The sequence below is a fragment of the Tursiops truncatus genome, chromosome 11, assembly GCF_011762595.2.
Source record: "Tursiops truncatus isolate mTurTru1 chromosome 11, mTurTru1.mat.Y, whole genome shotgun sequence".
NCBI lineage: Eukaryota > Metazoa > Chordata > Mammalia > Artiodactyla > Delphinidae > Tursiops > Tursiops truncatus.
Window position 1 is genome coordinate 18,075,075 of NC_047044.1, and position 17,874 is coordinate 18,092,948.

The 17,874-nt window shown below is 47.6% G+C and overlaps 2 protein-coding genes across 2 annotated transcripts in view; one reads left to right on the top strand and one right to left on the bottom strand.

Annotated features, from left to right (window-relative positions):
- NT5DC3 (5'-nucleotidase domain containing 3) overlaps positions 1–11,517 on the top strand; it is a 55,317-nt gene extending 43,800 nt beyond the window's left edge. Inside the window, exons 13-14 of the mRNA XM_019952338.3 lie at positions 4,307–4,371; positions 7,149–11,517. Of these exons, the coding sequence (XP_019807897.1) occupies positions 4,307–4,371; positions 7,149–7,401 (318 nt within the window). The 3' untranslated portion in view covers positions 7,402–11,517. The remainder of the gene's footprint in view (positions 1–4,306; positions 4,372–7,148) is intronic.
- Positions 11,518–13,314: 1,797 nt separating this feature from the next.
- The window catches only part of STAB2 (stabilin 2), a 158,466-nt gene continuing 153,906 nt past the window's right edge, over positions 13,315–17,874 (bottom strand). The window contains exon 69 of the mRNA XM_019952337.3: positions 13,315–13,882. Within this exon, the coding sequence (XP_019807896.2) occupies positions 13,832–13,882 (51 nt within the window). The 3' untranslated portion in view covers positions 13,315–13,831. The remainder of the gene's footprint in view (positions 13,883–17,874) is intronic.

Consider the following 17,874-nt stretch of genomic DNA (forward strand, 5'->3'; position numbering starts at 1 on the left):
GGGAGTGGCAGGTCCTCACTCCAGGGTGCACCCTTGCAGGGCGTGGGGCCTCACACGTCGCCCAGGCCTCGCTTCCAGCGCGCTCTGGCTGCGTTGCTCCTTGGCTCGTCTCTCATGAGGACCGGTTCTGTTTTCCTTCCTGTGCTTGTCTGTGAGGTGACCGTCCAAAAATAAAAGGCATCAGTTCTGGGTTAACGTAGCTTTAAGTCTGCGCATAGGTCATACGGTAATAATAGCTGCTCTTCAGATGCCGGGCATTGTGCTGAATGCTTGCTCTGCAGCATTACTTATAGCTCGTCCCAGCTGTCCAGCGTACGCTTTTCCACCTTAGAATAAGGAAACTGAGTGTTTGAGAGGTTGGGTAATATGTCAAAGGTCATAAAATGACAGAGCAAGAACTTGAACCTAGGCTGCGTGGTGCCCAAGTCCCTGCTTTCAAGCGCTGCACTGAAGTGCTTCTTTGCTGTGCGGTTTAGAGCTCTTGGGTGTAGCCAGACCCCTTGCCTTAGGTGCGGTCTCTCTGTGATGCAGGTAGCTGGTCAGCTACACAGATGCAGCCTGCAGGTAGATGGTGTCGCTGCATTTTAGCTTTGAGGACAAATTTATTTCTTGTTTTCCTGTCTCTGACCTGTATAAAAAGTTTGATGAATAAGGAGTGTGTGTTTTAGAGAACGGAAGTGCTGGGAAGATTTCTGTGATTTATAGAATTAATTGTATAAGGCGTGGGGTTAGGGAAGGAAGAAAAGGGAATTGACATTTATGCTGCCGCCCCATTTTACAGGTGAGGAAGCAGGCTGAGAGATAAGTAACTTTTCCAGAATCTCAAAGTTAGTGACAGCGGAATCAAGCGATATAGAAGCAAGGACTTACTATGCTCCAGACTCCGAGGGCTTTACGGGCATTTCATTCAACAACAGCTCTCGGAAGCGGGCACTGACATCACCCCCATTTTACAGATGAAGAACTGGAGGCAGAGAGGAGAAACTAACTCGCTGGGCTTAGACCAGGCTGTCTGGCCCCAGAGCCCTCATCTCTGTGCTGTGTCACCTCGGTGTCTGGAACACTTCCATCAAGGTGGATTCACTAGGACGTAGAGGAGGGTGGCTGATAATTAAAACACTATCCAAACGAGCATCACTTCTCCCTGTTCCCTATCTACTCTCTCCTCTGCCTCTGTGTTCACCTGGAAAACTATACATTATTCCAGTGATCCCGTGTCAAATGTTTCTGTAGCTCCCCTTTTTCCGATGGTACGCACATAGCATATTATCTGGACTGTTTTCTGAGGAGAGAAATTTGTCCTCTGAGGTTGGCTGTGATTTTTTTTTTTTTTTTTTGAAGCCAGCAGTGTTGTTTGGAGCCCAGTCTGATGAATTCGATGCCAGTGTTGAAATTTTGGTTTTAAAAAAGTAGCTATGAAGAATAATTTTTGTTCGCTAGCCTTGAAGTGCCCTCTCCAGTGGTATGGCTCGTGGCGGTAGTACCGGTGGATGGTGTGGTGTATAGTGTAGGGGCTTCCCAGGTAACCACGTCGGAGCCACGATTCACCCCGGGTGGACAGGCTTCTGCGAAGAGCCAGCCAGTCCTCCGGTCTCTGTGGCAGCTACTCAGCTGTGCTTGTGGCACCGAAGCAGCCTTGGGCAGTATGTAAACCACCGGTTGTAGCTGTATCCCTGTAACTGTATTGGTGGACACTGAAATTTGAATTTCATATCATTTTCACGCATCATGAAATTATTTTTCTTTTGATTTTTTTCCAACAGTTTCAAGAGGAAAATCCTTTCTTAAGCTCATTAGGCCAATAGAAGAGTGGGTGCTGGGCTGGGTTTGGCCTCCCCTGGCACAGGCTGTCAGGCTGCTGGCTAGACTGCGATGTCCTGCTCTCACAGGGCTGGGCCGGCCTGTACAGCACATTTGTGTAGATTGAAGTCATGAAGGGCTGAGATGCTAACTAACGAGTGAGGCTAAGATGGCTGAGGTGACTGTAGGATGAGCCTCTGGTGTGGGCTTCTGCTGAGTCTTTTCCCGTGCTAACTACCCCCCCTTGAGGACATGGTATCCCTTAAGGGTTAATTATAACTAATGAATACCCAGTCTTTGAAGTCTTTTCAGGTAGATTTCAGACACCTGAGATTACTGTTGTACAGAGTTTGGCCTTGTAGGGGGATCAGAGCTGGAGAAAGATGTGGCTCAGGAGAAATTGTTTTCTCTTAATGGGAGAGCCTTGGGCGTGATGGGAAGGCGCTGATGGGAAGGATCCGGTGCTGATGGATCCATCCAAGGAGGTGGATCACGTGGGAGAGACGATAAATGCTAGAGAAAGGGCAGGTGGGAGGGGGGTGCGGGGAGGCCTTGGATGGGAGGGTGCGAGGGGAGGCTGGGTTAAGCTGCACACCCCCGGGGCTCATATGCCCTCTCCTCTGGGGATGCTCCTGGCTCCGATCTCTGGGGCGTTCCTCCTTAGCATGTCCCTCTGGCAACCTTGGGCTTCGCTGGAGATGATCTGTCATCCTTGGCTGCCCCCCATTCTGGAAAAGCTGTGCTGCAGAAAGTGCCTTGGACTTGGAGACTCTTCATGTCTGCGGGGGCGCCCACCTGAGGGGAGAGTGGAGAGAAGCGTTCACATGGCCTGTGGCAGCTGGTTTCCAAAAGGAGGGAGCAAGTAGATTCACTCTGGTCATTTTTCTTCTGGTCACTAGTCAGAGAATTCTCCCGTCCTGCAAGTACGGGAGAAGCTTCTCCTTCATACTGGACGCAAGTGCCGTTCGTGGGCCAAGAAGGGCGTATGGGCAGAGGTGGGAGGGAAACTTCCCGCCACAGGCTGATAGCCCATCCTGTGCGCTGTCGCATTGTTTTGTCCTGATCTGTGTACCCCCCGCCAGGGCTCCAGTTTTCCTCTCTTACATCTTCAGTAGATAGCACCGTGCTTGCCACAGAGTCGGTGCTGAATACGTATATGGACACGTGTGTGTGCGTGTATATCTGTGTACAGGTGTGTATAAGAATGTGTGCATGTGTGTGTATCTGCGTGTATCTATCTATATAAATAAATCCTTGTGGCACCCTACAGAGTTTTGACCTAGTCTCATGCTTTGTAGTGCCTGTGTTCTATAGTGAGTAATTTGTTGATCTAAAATGTGAGCGCTGATTGAAACCACACTTGGAGGACCTACCCCAACACCTCCAGATGTGCTGGACCAGTCTTCCGGTGCTCCAGTCACACACGGCCAGTGGTCATTCAGTGGTGGCTGCTTCCGGCTGGTGTAGGCAGCGGTGCTGGGCCGGAAGTGCAGATGACAAGCTCAGGGTTTTGTCTAAGTGGCAGAGGCCTGTAGCAGGTGACTTAGTCAAGCTGTTGACCCGGGCATACGTGATAAACAGAAGGGCCTTGGCTGCCACATCAGAAGCAGATGGTTTGCGTGTTCGGTGTTTTCCTCCGGGTCCTGAGGCTGCCCCTGTGACCATGGTCTCCAGGGAGCCCCATCTGGCCCCATGTACCTCTGGCTGCGCTCGAGAGTTCCCGTTCAGCCTCAGGAGCCTTGGAGAGAGACGTGTGAGAATCCGTGTGTTAGGGTGTGTACGGCTGTCATTTTCTTTTTGCCTTTTGCTCACTTTTCAGCCCACCCAGAAAATTCTCTGCTTCTCTGTCTGGGTGAGGTGCTCTGCCTTCTTGCCTTTTATAAAAACAATTTTTTTTTTCCTTAAACACTTTAAAAGATAATATTAAGGAAAAAGATTAAAGCCAATTATAATTCAACTACCCTTGCACAGATTAAAGAAAAATTTCCCTGTTAATTTCCAAATATATGCACATGTTTTTTACATGCTTGTAACTTGTGGATGTACGGTTACACCTGCTGTTTCCACTTAACTGCCGTTTGTGTGTGTGTGTGTATAATACGTATATTTATGATATATATCAATGTGTATTAGGTAGCCTGTATTAAGTGTATGTTTATGTGTGTAGTGGATAATCCATGTGTAATGGATACATTACGCACGTATAATACACGTATATTTTATGTGGATGCATATGCATTGTGCTTATACAGAGCCTTTAATAATACTTTAATATCTCTAGTTTAATGGGAGCCTTGCTTAATGGCATCATAATATGCCACGTGCACTTGGTGGAGAAGGGCAGATGGCAGCTGGGAAGTCTGACAATGTATTATGTCCTGCAGGTGCCTGCCTCTTAGACCTGAATAAAATTCCTCCCAGAAGAGCTGCTCATTAGAAAATTCTCATGACCTAATAGGTTTATTCATACCCAGAACCTTCTCAATAATTGGCTTGTGTCCTGCAGGTTCACAGAGATGCGGAGTCACAGCTGGTTTTGCAGGAGTGGAAAAAGGAGAGGAAGGAGATGAGGTAAGAGCAGCCTGTTTTGAATAGAGTAAATCCCCCACCCTGGCCACGCTCACTCAGCCCACATGCCTGGCGCAAGGCCTGCCTGAAGCGGGCTTCGAAACAGTCTTTCTCAGCTGCCAGGGGTGACTGTGACCCCCCAGCATCGAGAACGAGCCAGCTGCCATTAGTGATGAGTGACATTTCCTCGAGGCAGCAGTGAGCTCCCTCACACCTGCTGCCTGCCCTCGAGTTTGTTGTCTGTCCATCCCTCCTCCCATCCATCCCTCCTTCCAGCCCACTTAACTTCCCCGTTTGGGCAGCCACTGGTCCAGTTGTTGGCAATGCCGGTGGCCCAGCGTGGCTAGTGGGACAGTAGCCACTGAGCCACAGTTAATTCTTGGGGCTTCTACAACCCTGGTGCTTGTTTGTAACACTGCTGTTTTAGGAATGTGCAGTCACTCAGTATCATGATGTCTCTTGGTGAAGAAAACCCATCCGCTGTCAGAAAGTTTGGTGGGTGTGTGTCTTAAGGGAACGGTTATTCTTGATTTTTTTTTTAATTAAACTTGTTGATTTACAGTATTGTGTTAGCTTCAGGTGTACAGCTTCAAATTCTTTTCCATTATAGGTTATTACAAGATACTGAATATAGTTCCATGTGCTCTCCATCCTTGTTGTTTATGTTTTATATATAGTAGTGTGTATCCATTAACCCCACACTCCTAATTTATCCCCTCCCCTCTCCTTTTCGCTTGTTTTCTCTGTCTGTGAGTCTGTTTCTGTTTTGTAAATAAGTTCATTTGTATTATCTTTTTAGATTCCACATATAAGTGATACCATATAATATTTGTCTTTCTCTGTCGACCTACTTCACTTAGTATGATAATCTCTAGTTGTTCTCTGTCGACCTACTTCACTTAGTATGATAATCTCTAGTTGCATCCATGTTGCCGCAGATGGCATTATTTCATTCTTTTTTTATGGCTGAGTAATACTTCACTGTATATATGCACCACATCTTCTTCATCCATTCATCTGTCAATGGACATTTAGGTTGGTTTTAAGGGAACGATTATTCTTAAGAGACCCTGTGGACAGTTGTGCTTTCCTGTAGAAGAGGATGGATGCTGTGCATGTAAACACTGTTGATGTGACCATTTCTGCTCTTGTGGTTCCCCCCACACCCCCCTCCCGGGCACAGCTGTCCCTAAGGTTTGTTAGTAGTGCTCACTTCCTGGGTTCTGGCCTCTGAGCAGTGGGCAGCCTGGGGGGTGCTGTGGTGTGTGGGGAGAGGGGCAGAGTCCATCCCTCTGGGCAGCAGAAGCCACGGCTGTATTGAATCCTTCCTTCCTCTTCCCTCTCAGCGTGCTGGCTGTTGGGGGCTTATTCCAACGTGATTATTGGTCTAAAATGTTGGGTGAGAGGGTGATGGGCATATAATGTCATTTGACTCTGGGCCCCTTGCCCCTGAAGGCCAGACCTGAGTCCTACACTCCAGGGACCTCAAATTATTAGAGAAAAGAATCGTTTCACCCGGCAGAGATTTTGTTTTGAATTCGCATCTCTAACAACCTCACATCTCAATGAGATTTTTCAGTAAACGTTTGAAAACCATTTATGTTGCTCCACCTGCAGACCTAATTGAGGTCTTCCAATGTTCTTCTTTTTATTGTTGTAGCATCTGCTGTCACCATATGACGAAAGAAGGCCTCTACCAACTAGTGGCTTTTATCACACAGTTGTGTAAAGGATTATGGTTTTTGCTGTGTTTATAACTGATTTTTTAACAGTCAAATGGCATTGATCCAGTTTGCTGGAACAGTCTGTGTGTAGGGGTCCTGGCCATTGGATTGGATGGTGTGCATATCCCGTGTATGTGTGACGGGGTGTTGTTGTTTTACACACAGACACGTGTCTGCACACCTGCAGGGGCTTAGAGCCTGGGGTAGGGTGAACAGTCTTGCAAGATGCCTGTAATCCAGGCTTTGAGGAGGTGCTTGAAGCTCTGTAGTGGATGGTAGAGATGTGTTTACATCACTATAAAATAATCCTTAATCTCTCAGACATAAAGTACTTTTGAGTTTATGATATGCTTTTATTTCTCTTTCCTTACTTAGTTCTCAATATAACCTGATGAAAAGGGGGCCTTTGTCCCATTCTGTACACAAAGGAAGTTTGGAGGCTCTGAGAACATTGTGCGTCTCTGTGGACCTTCAGAAGCAGCTCCCGCACCCTCTGTTTTTGTTTGGGAAATGGGGTGTGCAGGTTTAGAGGCTCACGCGTTGCCGCTGGAGCCTTCGGCAGTGTTCTCTCTGGCTGGCCTAAGTGGGGAATGTGATCAGAGCCAGTTGATGGATGAATGGACAGACTGTTTTCTCGATTAGAAATCGGAGCTGCTCTAGGCTAATTTGAGTCCTGTACGTGTGAAAGAGTGATATAAAAAAAAAATCTTTTTATTGACGTATGGTTGGTGTACAATATTACATCAGTTTCAGGTATACAACATAGGGATTCACATTTTTTATAGATTGTACTCCATTTATAGTTATTATAAAATATTAGCTATATTTCCCGTGCTGTGCAATATATCCTTGTAGCTTATTTATTTATTTTAAACTTTTTATTTTACATTGGGGTAGAGTTGATTAACAATGTTGTGTTGGTTTCAGGTGTACAGCAGAGTGATTCAGTTATACGTATACATGTGTCTGTTCTTTGGGAAACGGTGATTTTGATTTTATTTGATTTCGGTAGCTAAAAGCAGACCTTTTGGGAATCACTGTCTCTTGCCTCTTCAGAGAAATGACCAAAGGTTCCTTCAACACCCAGTTCGGAAGCTTGTTCCGCACAGACCAGAACCCCACGTACTTCCTGCGGCGCCTGTCGCGGTTTGCCGACATCTACATGGCGTCCCTGAGCTGCCTCCTGAGCTATGATGTCAGCCACACGTTCTACCCCCGGAGAACCCCGCTGCAGCACGAGCTTCCTGCCTGGTCTGACAGGTCCCCGGCCACCAGGCCGCCGCTCCTGCAGGAGGCCCAGGCCAAGTAGCCAGCGGCCCAGGCACCCTGGGCGCGAAAAGCCAGGACCGGCGGCGGCCCCGCACCGGGCAGACTTTGCATGGACGTGACTGTGCTTACGGACATGCCTTGTGATACCTATTTTGTACGTTACGGAGGATACCCCCCAGCTCGTGAAGACAGGAGCTCGCAGCCCAGGGGGACTGCCTTCCTGTACATGTGGGGACAGCGGCTGGCTTCCTGTCAACACCCTGTGATCGCCCTTCTTGTTTACTAAGGTACCGCGACCGGCGTCAGATTTTCTGGGACGGGGAGGCTTCTTGATACCATCTCTGGATTCCAGCAGGTGACGTTTTGAAACTCTTCTTGACTCTTCCATGCAAAACGCACGGAAAAAGTGAACATTCACAGGCAGTGCAGGGGACCAGTGGTGTGCACCGGTGAACTTCTCACAGAAAGTTGATGTTTGAGCGAGCGCTGCGGTAGCATACCACTGTGTCAGCGGCAGAGATGGTCCCCAGACGGCAGCCGGTTCCCAGATATCTTCTGGTACTAGGGCTTTGGCACTCTGGTGCCTCACTTGAAAGCAGACTCAGCCTCTCTGGAAGTCTTTCGTGAGAAAGAACAAGGGGAGTTGCAAGTCCTTGGCCTTGATTGTCCTCAGTATCCGTGTCCCGTGTCCTGCCCCCTGCTGGGGAAGGACCATTGTGCCCCAAGTGATGGGCAGGTTCACTCTTTTCCCCAGAAGAGGTGGGCAAAGAGAGAAGAGCTTCTGGTTAAATTTCCAGCCAGCAGAACAGACTTTGTAGAATGAGGCTGTGAGAAATAAACAGGTCAGAAGACAAATGCCAGTGCATTTGTGTTGGGTCTCCCAGGAATTTATTTTAGCTGAAACTGCTACCTGTACATTGCTTGAATGTGATCGTTGGAGGACGGAAAATGAAACAAAAAAAAGTCCTCGTAATGAAGAGCCACGCCGTGACCCCTGCTGGCTGCGTTGCAGTCTTATTAACATGTGTATTACCAGAAACCGTCCTTGTTGGAGGGAAACGAGCAGATGCCTGTCTCTCCTGACTTGTCAGCCGAGGAGAGGGGCTTGAATCTAGCAGGAGGGGAGGGAGGTGGCCCTCTCCTCTTAGCCATCTTCCACCCTCTCCTCCTCTTAGATTGCTTTCCTGCCATGTTTGTATGTCTATTTGGGGAGTTTGGGTGGTTTTCTTTAGGTGTCTGTGTTAAAGGTGGGAGAGGATAAAGGACACTGAAGCTAAGAGAAACAGAGTTGGAAATGACCTAGCTGGCTGAGTGTTCCCATTTCCTTCTGAGGACAAGGCAAGGGACACGCATCCTTAAACCTAAAGGATGCAGGTACAGGAGGAAGGGGGCTTGTGGAGAGAGGGCTCGCGTATTCAGCGTTTTTAATGGATTCGTGTACGGAGTCAGTTGTTGATGAAATGCTCGCTTGGCCTTCCACAGGATACCTGCCGCAGTGTGGAAATTAGGTGAGTCCCACAGCACGCATTGTAATGCTGCTTGTTATAATGGGAGTGTGCTTGTGATATTTTCTTGTATTTAACTAAAATAGTGAAGGTGATTCTCTAGACCCAGTAGGCCCAATTAGCCCCCACTTTTTCCTTCTAAATTTTATTTGAAACACAGCAGTCCATTCGTTTTTCAGACAGCAGGAGGCATTTCGTTTGCTGTTTGTTAGCGCTCAGGGGTTTTACGCATCCGAGTGCATTGGAAGACTGGCGTTTCGGGGGTGCAGGTGGTGCCCAGAAATGTTCAGTGTTGGGGGCCTCAGAGGATACACTGGTGCTTTGGGCTGCTAGTTTCTGCTTTGGAGGAGCTGAGTGAGGAAGTAGGTATTATTTTAAAACATTTTCTTAGTTTTTATCAGGTATTATCTCCTAGGTGCCAGTGATAGGGTGTCTTGTTTACTCAAGAATGAAGTACAACTATTTTTACAACCTGCTTTCATGTACATCTAGGTTAGGTGACCCAAGCCTGGGGGGAAGAAATAGATTTTCTGGGTGTGAATAATGAATTTTACGACTTATTACCAATTAAGGTTTCGGTCTGTGGGCCATGGTACGTGGCGGTATTGAGATCTCTCTGCGCAGGGCCCAACCGAGCATGTGCCCGGCAGATGTGAACCCGCGCTGGGGCCAGGACAGAGGCATTCTTGTCTGTGCTCAGTCTTAACTTGTCACTGTTGTGACTCAGCTGGTTTTCAGCACGATGCACTGCATTCTCTTCTTCCCGGTTTGTCCTCTGGTGCACACGCTTACGAAGGCATGTGGGTACAAGGGAAGGGAGTCTATTTTCTACCACTTAAAACATCAGTTTGGAAAGTGAACGGAATAAAATTAGTTTGCACATTAAAAAAATATTTTCCATTTTTAGCATCAGTTAGACTGATTTTCTCTGAATGATGTGAGCAAAAATTCACAGCCCAGGGGCAGTCCTTGCCCCCCAAGGCTCACGTACCCGTAGCTGGTTGCCCTGGAAGGAACCTGCACAACTCGTTTTTCCAGGGTTGTTTTTAATAGATGAAACCTGGCTTTTAATATATTTTAGGAGTTTGTCTTAGAGCTCCCACTTTCCTCCTAACATGGCCTCTTTTTTTCCCCCTTTTAAAAGTTCTCTTCAGCTCCGCTAATGCCACCCAACGTAAACCACATGTTACTGATGCAGGCGCGTCTCAGACTGAATTCCTAGTCGCTTTGAAGGCATTGGTCCTCTTAGTGCAAAGGAGAAATGAAAAGTAATCTTTCTTCCTCGCTAATTTAGCTTTGGGTGACCTCAATAGCTTTCCCTCTCTTTTTGTCCCCAAAGGCCTCTAAAGTGGTAGAGTGTGTGCTAAGTACTGGAACTGGATTCCACTCGGCGGAATGTTCACCTGCTGCACGCACTCGGGGGCCCTTGTCTCGAACGTGCTCTCAGACTACATTTGGCCAGAGGCAGGGTTCCTTGATTGCTCTCTTCAACTACTAGGGAGCCAACCCATGATCTGCCCTCTTAGTATTGATTTCCTTTCGTACCAGTTTTCTGCGTTAGCCTATGGGAGCTTGGTTCCAAGTTCAGCTAACCTTCAATACCCGAGTGGATTGAAGAAAAGAAAGGAAGTGAAGTTTCCCTAATGCAAGGTTCAGCAAACTTTTCCTGTAAAGGGCCAGGCAGTAAATACTTTCAGCTTTGCGGGCCATTTTCTGCGGCCCCTCTCTAGGACTGGGCCTGCCTGTGGTCCAGTACAGCGTGGCTTATGAAAACAGGCTGCAGGCTGGATTTGGCCTTTGGGCCGTGGTCTGCCGAGCCCTGCTCTGATGGATCGTGTTGGTGGCAATGGCGAGATGACCTTGCTGAAAGCACGCAGATGAAGCAGCCCACAGTTGGGTGCAGCCCAACTGTAGGTAAGTGCGCCATGTTCCCCTACGAGCTACTCTCTGGGCATATTTACTTTTATGGCCAGTGGTAAAATACTGTGTTTCCAGCACACGGCACGACTGTCGTTGCGTAACTGAGCTGCCAGACTTGGCATTCATTGAATATACCTCTCACTGCCCTCATCTGTGATTGTGCTAGTAGCGTGTGATGGGCTTGGATGCCCAGAAGACCCTTCGGGACCGAAGGGCTTAATCCCCGCAGCTGCTGGGTGTGCTGCTGGCTTACCGTCTGCAGCTGTCAGTCCTCCTTGGGAGCTTCCCCTGCTGAAAAGTCCTGCCTCGGATGAGGATGTGGTCAAGCTCCCTCCCTGGAGCAACTCTGAAGGCCTTTCAGCTCCAGAGCTGTTGGGAGGGCACACAGCTGAGGCCTCTCTGTCTGCACTGCAGCCCAGCTTCCTTCCCATCCCCTCTCCCCTTCCCGGGTGTTGATCCCAAGGACAGTCCCCATCTCAGTGTCTGCTCTCCAAGGAACCAACCCACAGCAGTGCTCTGTACTTTTCTATACTGCAGGCTTGAACTCTGACTTAGGAAACTGTTTTTTTAGTAGAATGACAGAGTGTGCCTGTTTAATTAATTTCAGGCACAATGAATGCAAATTAGATAGACTTACTGTTTATTCTGAATGTGAATTTGCTATTTATTCTAAATGTTGATTTTATGTCACATGACTTTGAACTTGTTGGCAAATAAAAGTTTGAATTGTATTGTCCAGTTTATTCTAAGTCATCTGTTTCGCGTGCTTCAGTCAGTGGCAAAGCTGTATCACATTCTAATGTACCCCAGAAAGAGCATCCCTGAGAGCAAGGGTGAAAGATTTATGGTTCATTTCTCACCACCCGTGTTCTCCCACCCCCAGCAAAGCACACTTGCTTGTTTTCAGAGCTTGAGGACCATGTAACTAAGCCACGGAAGGAAAATTGGTATGCGTTTGGCCTCAGGTGGGCAGCAGGTAAGCCACCTGGAATTTCTGTCTCTCACAGACTGTTCCCTCCTTGAGAACAAGGAGATGACAGTGAGCCACCTGTTTGTCTGCAGTCAAATTACCAGGGAAGCTGGAAATTGGAAGCAATGTTTTTAAGGGAAGAAAATACTGCATAATACTGAATTAGGAGTGCACGCTGTGAAGTCAGTTCACTGCTGGGTTTTGGATAAATTTATATTTTGAAGAGCCTTCTAAAAAACCTGAATTGTGTGTGTGTTTCAACTTAATGTCCTTGACCTCTCGTTGTGCCAGGAACTTCATCTCATTCCCTCCTCCCACGGATACCTGCTGTTTCTCCTCTTAATCACGTGCCTTTCTGTCCCTCTGATGGTGGAGTTGGTGGACTCACTAGTGAATCGGTCCCACGTTCCTTCAGAGAGCGAGTTTCTGGAAACCTGGCGTTGCCCTCATCACGGCACGTTGTCCGAGAGGAGGTGGTGAGTTGTTCCTGTGCCTGCCACGGGGGCTTCTTCCCTTTCCTAGAGTTGTGAGAAAGCTTCTGAGACCCTGGGGCTTCTGGACTTTGGACTTGGCTCAGCAGAAACCCTGATGATGTGGAACAAAGTCGTTTGGGTTGCGAGGGCGACGGAGAGGAGGGTCTGAGGTCTCCTCAGCCTAGAGCAGGGCTTCTCCATCCCCAGCACTGGCTCCTGAGCATGGCCAGTGCTACCTCCAGGGACAGCTTGGAAATGGGTGGTGGGTGGGCTGGAGGGTGCCCGGTTGTCACGGTGATGGCGAGGCCACTTGGGGCCTTTTGAGGGTGTGGTGGACATCCTGCCTTGCAGAGTCCTGCACGGTGCAGGCCTGAGCCTACACATCACTTGTGTAAAATTCCAGAACGTTTTCATACCCCCAGAAGAAACCCCGTACCTCTTAGCAGTTACCCCAGTCCCTAGCTGGCAACCACTCACTCACCTTTCTGTCTCTCTGAATTTGCCGATTCTGGACATTTCCATGTAGATAGAATCATACGGCATGTGGTCTTTTGTGTCTGGTTTCTTTCACTGAGCGTCATGTTTTCAAGGTTCATCCGTGGTGTTGCATGTGTCAGTACTTAGTTCCCTTTTAGGGTGAAATGCTATTTCATGGTGTGGCTAGACACACTGGTTATCCATTCATAAGTTGGTAGACATTTGGGTTGTTTCCACGTTTTGGCTGTTATGAATAATGCTGCTATGTACCTACCTCTGTCATTTGTTGTGTGGACATGTTTTCATTTCTCTTGGGTCTGTACCTAGGAGTGGAGTTTCTGGATCACACGGTAGTTCTGTGTTTAACTTTTTGAGGAGCTGGGGGCCCCATTTTACATTCCCACCAGCAAATCAGGAGGGATCCAGTTTCTCCCCATCCTTGCCAATACTCGTTATTGGCTGTGGTTTTGAGGATGGCCATCCTAGTGGGTGTGAAGTGGTATCTCAGTGTGGTTCTCATGTCTTCTTCACACAAGCAAACAAAACAGAGTTAAGAAAGAAGCGTTCCTAAGGCAGATGGTGGCCAATTGAAAAGGCCCTAAGAGGCCCCAACAAGTTGGTTTTACCTTCAAAGTCTGACCCCTCCTGTGGCGAACAGTCGCTTTGTTTCCCAAAACACTGGATCTGTTTCATTGACTTTATTCTGTAACCAATACGTCAGCACATTTCACGTGCCAGACACTGTGCTGGGTGCTGAGATATAAAGACGAATAGGGAGGTCCCTGCCTTTGGGAGCTTACAGTCTAATAGGGAAATAAGACAAGGTCACTAGAGTGTTGGTCACTAAAGGGACACGGGAAGGACAGAAGAGAGTCAGGGAGGGAGCAGTCTCCGTGGGTTGGTGGGTGGATTTAACATGGTCCCTCACCCACAGAAACAGAATAATCCCCCAGATCAACCAAAGAGATGAGGTACGGCTTGAGTGTTTCATACTCTGAAATGTTAAAGGACCTTACTTTTCCCACAGGCAACTGGGGCTGAGGATTCACAGTTGACGGCCTTTCTGAGGCAGCGCCAGGGGCCCAGGCGGCGGGAGGTGATGTCTGGCTGGGGCAGGTCCGGCCCTCACAGTGCCCCCAGGGGGTCAATGCTGTCCAGCTGCTGGTCTTCAGGGTCCTGGAAATGAGAGGTCTGTGAGCCACGCAGAGGGTGCAGGCCTTCTGTTTGTGAATCCTTCCGGGTCGAGCATTCTTATGGCTACTGGTCTGAGGCCTTGATGGGGTTCAGGACACGCCACCCCCAAACAAAGCACCTTGGCACATTAAATGTCTTAAACTGAAGGAATTTTTTTAAAATGGCAGAAGCAGGAAGGTCACTCTGACGCCCCTGCCCTACCCCCTTGCCTTTCTTTCTTTCCTGAAACAGGTAACAGAATTCCCACGTGAAAGATGCCCTCCCTGTACCAGGAGGAAAGAAGACACCACCACAGATGGGGAATCAGGGGACTAAAATCTGTACAAACAAACCTTGTTCACTAACCCTTATCTTCCCAGTGACTTCACCATTCACTACCCCTAGCGCCAAACCTCTTTCCCTTGTCAATTCCTCACACATCATCTATTGTCTAAAAGGTAAAAAAGCTTCCTCTTCTGGTCCCTCCTTTGGGTCTTTGGTTTCTCCTGAAGGCTCCCACGTACAGGTAAACATTCAAAAAAATGTACATGCTTTTGTCCTGTGAGTCTGTCTTTACCAGTTTACTTTTCAGGCCCAGCTAGGGATCTTAGGAGGGTCAAGGAAAACTTCTTCCTCCCCTACAGCCTAAAACATGATTCTTCCCTCAGGGCCTCGTGGACACACGTGTTGGGAGCGAGCCTGGCTTCACACTGCTGTCCCACGGCTCATGGCATGGAGGTTAGGGCCCTGTTCCGGGTGCAGTCTCTGCTGTTTGAAGGTGTGTGGCCCTGGACAAGTCATTTGAACTGTGCTGTAGTTTCCTCATCTACAAAGAATCCTAGTAATATTTACCTGACAGGGAGGTGTGAGGATTAAATTAGATACTACATTAAGGAAGATTAAAAAAGCACCCCACAAAAGGTGGCTGTTACTCTGATTACAAAAAAAACTTTCCAGTTGAACATTCATCCTGAACTAGGGTCTAATCAGAAGCCACAGTCCAGAGGCAGCCACTCTGAACCGTCTGCTGTCTGTGGCTCTGATCAGCACTGAAGTTTTGTTAATTCGCATCATGGATGTTCATGCTGTCTAGATTGACTCCAGATAGTCTATAGGCAATGCCCGCTCCCTCAGTATAAAAGGCATGAGAATCAAGCACGCTTGGGGCTGGTATCCTCAGCTTGGGATTCCCATAACTGGAACATTTTTGCCACCTGGTTGAATGAGAAGGGTTGAGCTGACCCCTGCATCTGGGATACTCTCTCACCTGCCTCCGGCGAGTCTTTCATGCACGGGGCTCATGGAGAGCATTGAACAGGATGTGTAATTTTTCCCCCTTGCTTTTAAAATGAGGTTGATTTCAATATCACAAGGCTTACAGAAATAGACTATTAGTAGATGCAGTTTAGCTGAACTTGCCCTTGCAATTTGGACTGGAAACTTTTACATGGGTTTGATTGAAAAAACAGGATTTATGATCTGGTTATTTTTCAATATTGCAGACGTATTAAATCTACCACAGGCACTAAGAACCATGGGATATTTGCATTTGGTTCACTGCAGAAAAATAGTAACAAATGTTGCACTCTACACGCTTACAATGGTGCAATAAAGAACTGTAATGTTTCAGTGCCAACTTACAGAAATTCAATACAGCTCCTGCCCCGTGGAGTTGGGGTGCGTCACCCTCCCGACGTGGATGTGTTCACCACCGTGTAAGCTCTCTGAATCCCCTACTATTGGGACTTTATGGACGATGATGGGAGTAGAAGGATGGGAGCTCACCTCTTCTTATGAAAACACCAAAATCGCAACTAACTGCTGAACAACCATTGACAAAAAAACACTGGAACCTACCAAAAAAGATATCCTACGTCCAAAGACAAAGAAGAAGCCACAATGAGACGGTAGGAGGGGCACAATTGCGATAAAATCAAATCCCATACCTGCTGGGTGGGTGAACCACAAACTGGAATATAATTATATAGCAGAGGTTCTCTCATAGGAGTGAAAGTTCTGAGCCCCACATCAGGCTCCCCAGCCTGGGGGTCTGGCAATGGGAGGAGGAGCCCCCAGAGAAACTGGCTTTGAAGCCCTGCAGGGTTTGATTGCAGGAATTCCACAGGACTGGGGGAAACCAACTCCACGCTTGGAGGGTACACACAGGACCCAGGGGAAAAAGCTGTGACCTCATAGGAGCCTGGGCCAGACCTACCTTCTGGTATTGGAGGGTCTCCTGAGGAGGCGGGAGGCGGCTGTGGCTCACTGCGGGGACAAGACACTGGCGGTGGTAGTTCTAGGGAGTATTCATTGGTGGGAGCCCTCTTGGAGGCTGCCATTTTCCCAACCAAGACGTGACGCCACCCAACAGCCTGTAAGCTCAGTGCTGGGACACCTCTGGCCCGACAACCCAGATGGTGGGGATACAGCCCCACCCATCAGCAGACAGCCTGCTTAAAGCCTTCCTGAGTGCACAGCTGCCTGATAAACATACCCTCTGACATGGCCGCGGCAACCAGTGGGACAAGACCCAGTTCCACCCACCAGTAGGCAGGAACCAGTCCCTCCCACCAGGAAGCCTGCACAGCCTCACCCAGGGGGCAAACAGCAGAAGCAAGAAGAACTACAACCCTGGAGCCTGCGGAATGGAAACAGCAATCACCCAAAGTAAGACAAAATGAGACAGCAGAGGAATATGTCCCAGATGAAGGAACAAGATAAAACCCCAGAAGAACAATTAAGTGAAGTGGAGAGAGGCAATCTACCTGAAACAGAATTCAGAATAATAATAGTAAAGATGATCCAAGACCTCAGAAAAAGAATGGAGGCACAGATTGAGAAGATACAAGAAATGTTTAACAAGGACCTAGAAGAACTAAAGAACAAACAGAGATAAACAATACAATAACTGCAATGAAATATACACTAGGAGGAATCAATAGCAGAATAACTGAGGGAGAAGAACGGATAAGTGACCTGGAAAACAGAATGGTGGAATTCACTGCTGCAGAACAAAAGAAAGAAAGAAAAATGAAAAGAAATGAGGACAGTCTAAGAGACCTCTGGGACAACATTAAATGCACCAACATTTGCATTATGGGGTCCCAGAAGAAGAAGAGAGAGAGAAAGGACCTGAGAAAATATTGGAAGAGATAATAGCTGAAAAATTCCCTAACATGGGAAAGGAAACAGTCACCCAAGTCCAGGAAGTGCAGAGAGTCCCATACAGGATAAACCCAAGGAGGAACATGCCGAGACACATAGTAATCAAATTGACAAAAATTAAAGACCAAGAAAAATATATTAAAAGCAACAAGGGAAAAGCAACAAATAACATACAAGGGAATCCCCATAAGGTTATCAGCTGATTTCTCAGCAGAAACTCTTCAGGCCAGAAGGGAGTGGCATGATATATTTAAAGGGTTGAAAGGGAAGAACCTACAACCAAGATTACTCTACCCAGCGAGGATCTCATTCAGATTCGATGGAGAAATCAAAAGCTTTACAGACAGGCAAAAGCTAAGAGTATTCAGCACCACCAGACCAGCTTTGCAACAAATGCTAAAGGAACTTCTCTAAATGGAAAAGAAAAGGCCACAACTAGAAACAAAATTATGAATGGAAAAGCTCACCGGTAAAGGCAAACATACAGTAAAGGTAGGAAATCATCTGCATACAAATATGATTATCAAAACCAGCAATTATGAGGAGAGGAGAGTGCAAATGCAGGATACGGGAAATGCATTTAAATTAAAAGACCAGCAACTTAAAACAATCTTGTTTATATATAGACTGCTATATCAAAACCTCATGGTAACCACAAACCAAAAATCCACAATAGATACACACACACGCACACACACACACACACACACACACACACACACACACAGGGATTTTTTGGAGGCTTCCTCACATGGGTATGATTGATTATTAGTTGTTTCTAGTCCCTCTCTCCTCTTTTAAGGGTGAAGGGTAGGGCTGAGAATTCCAAC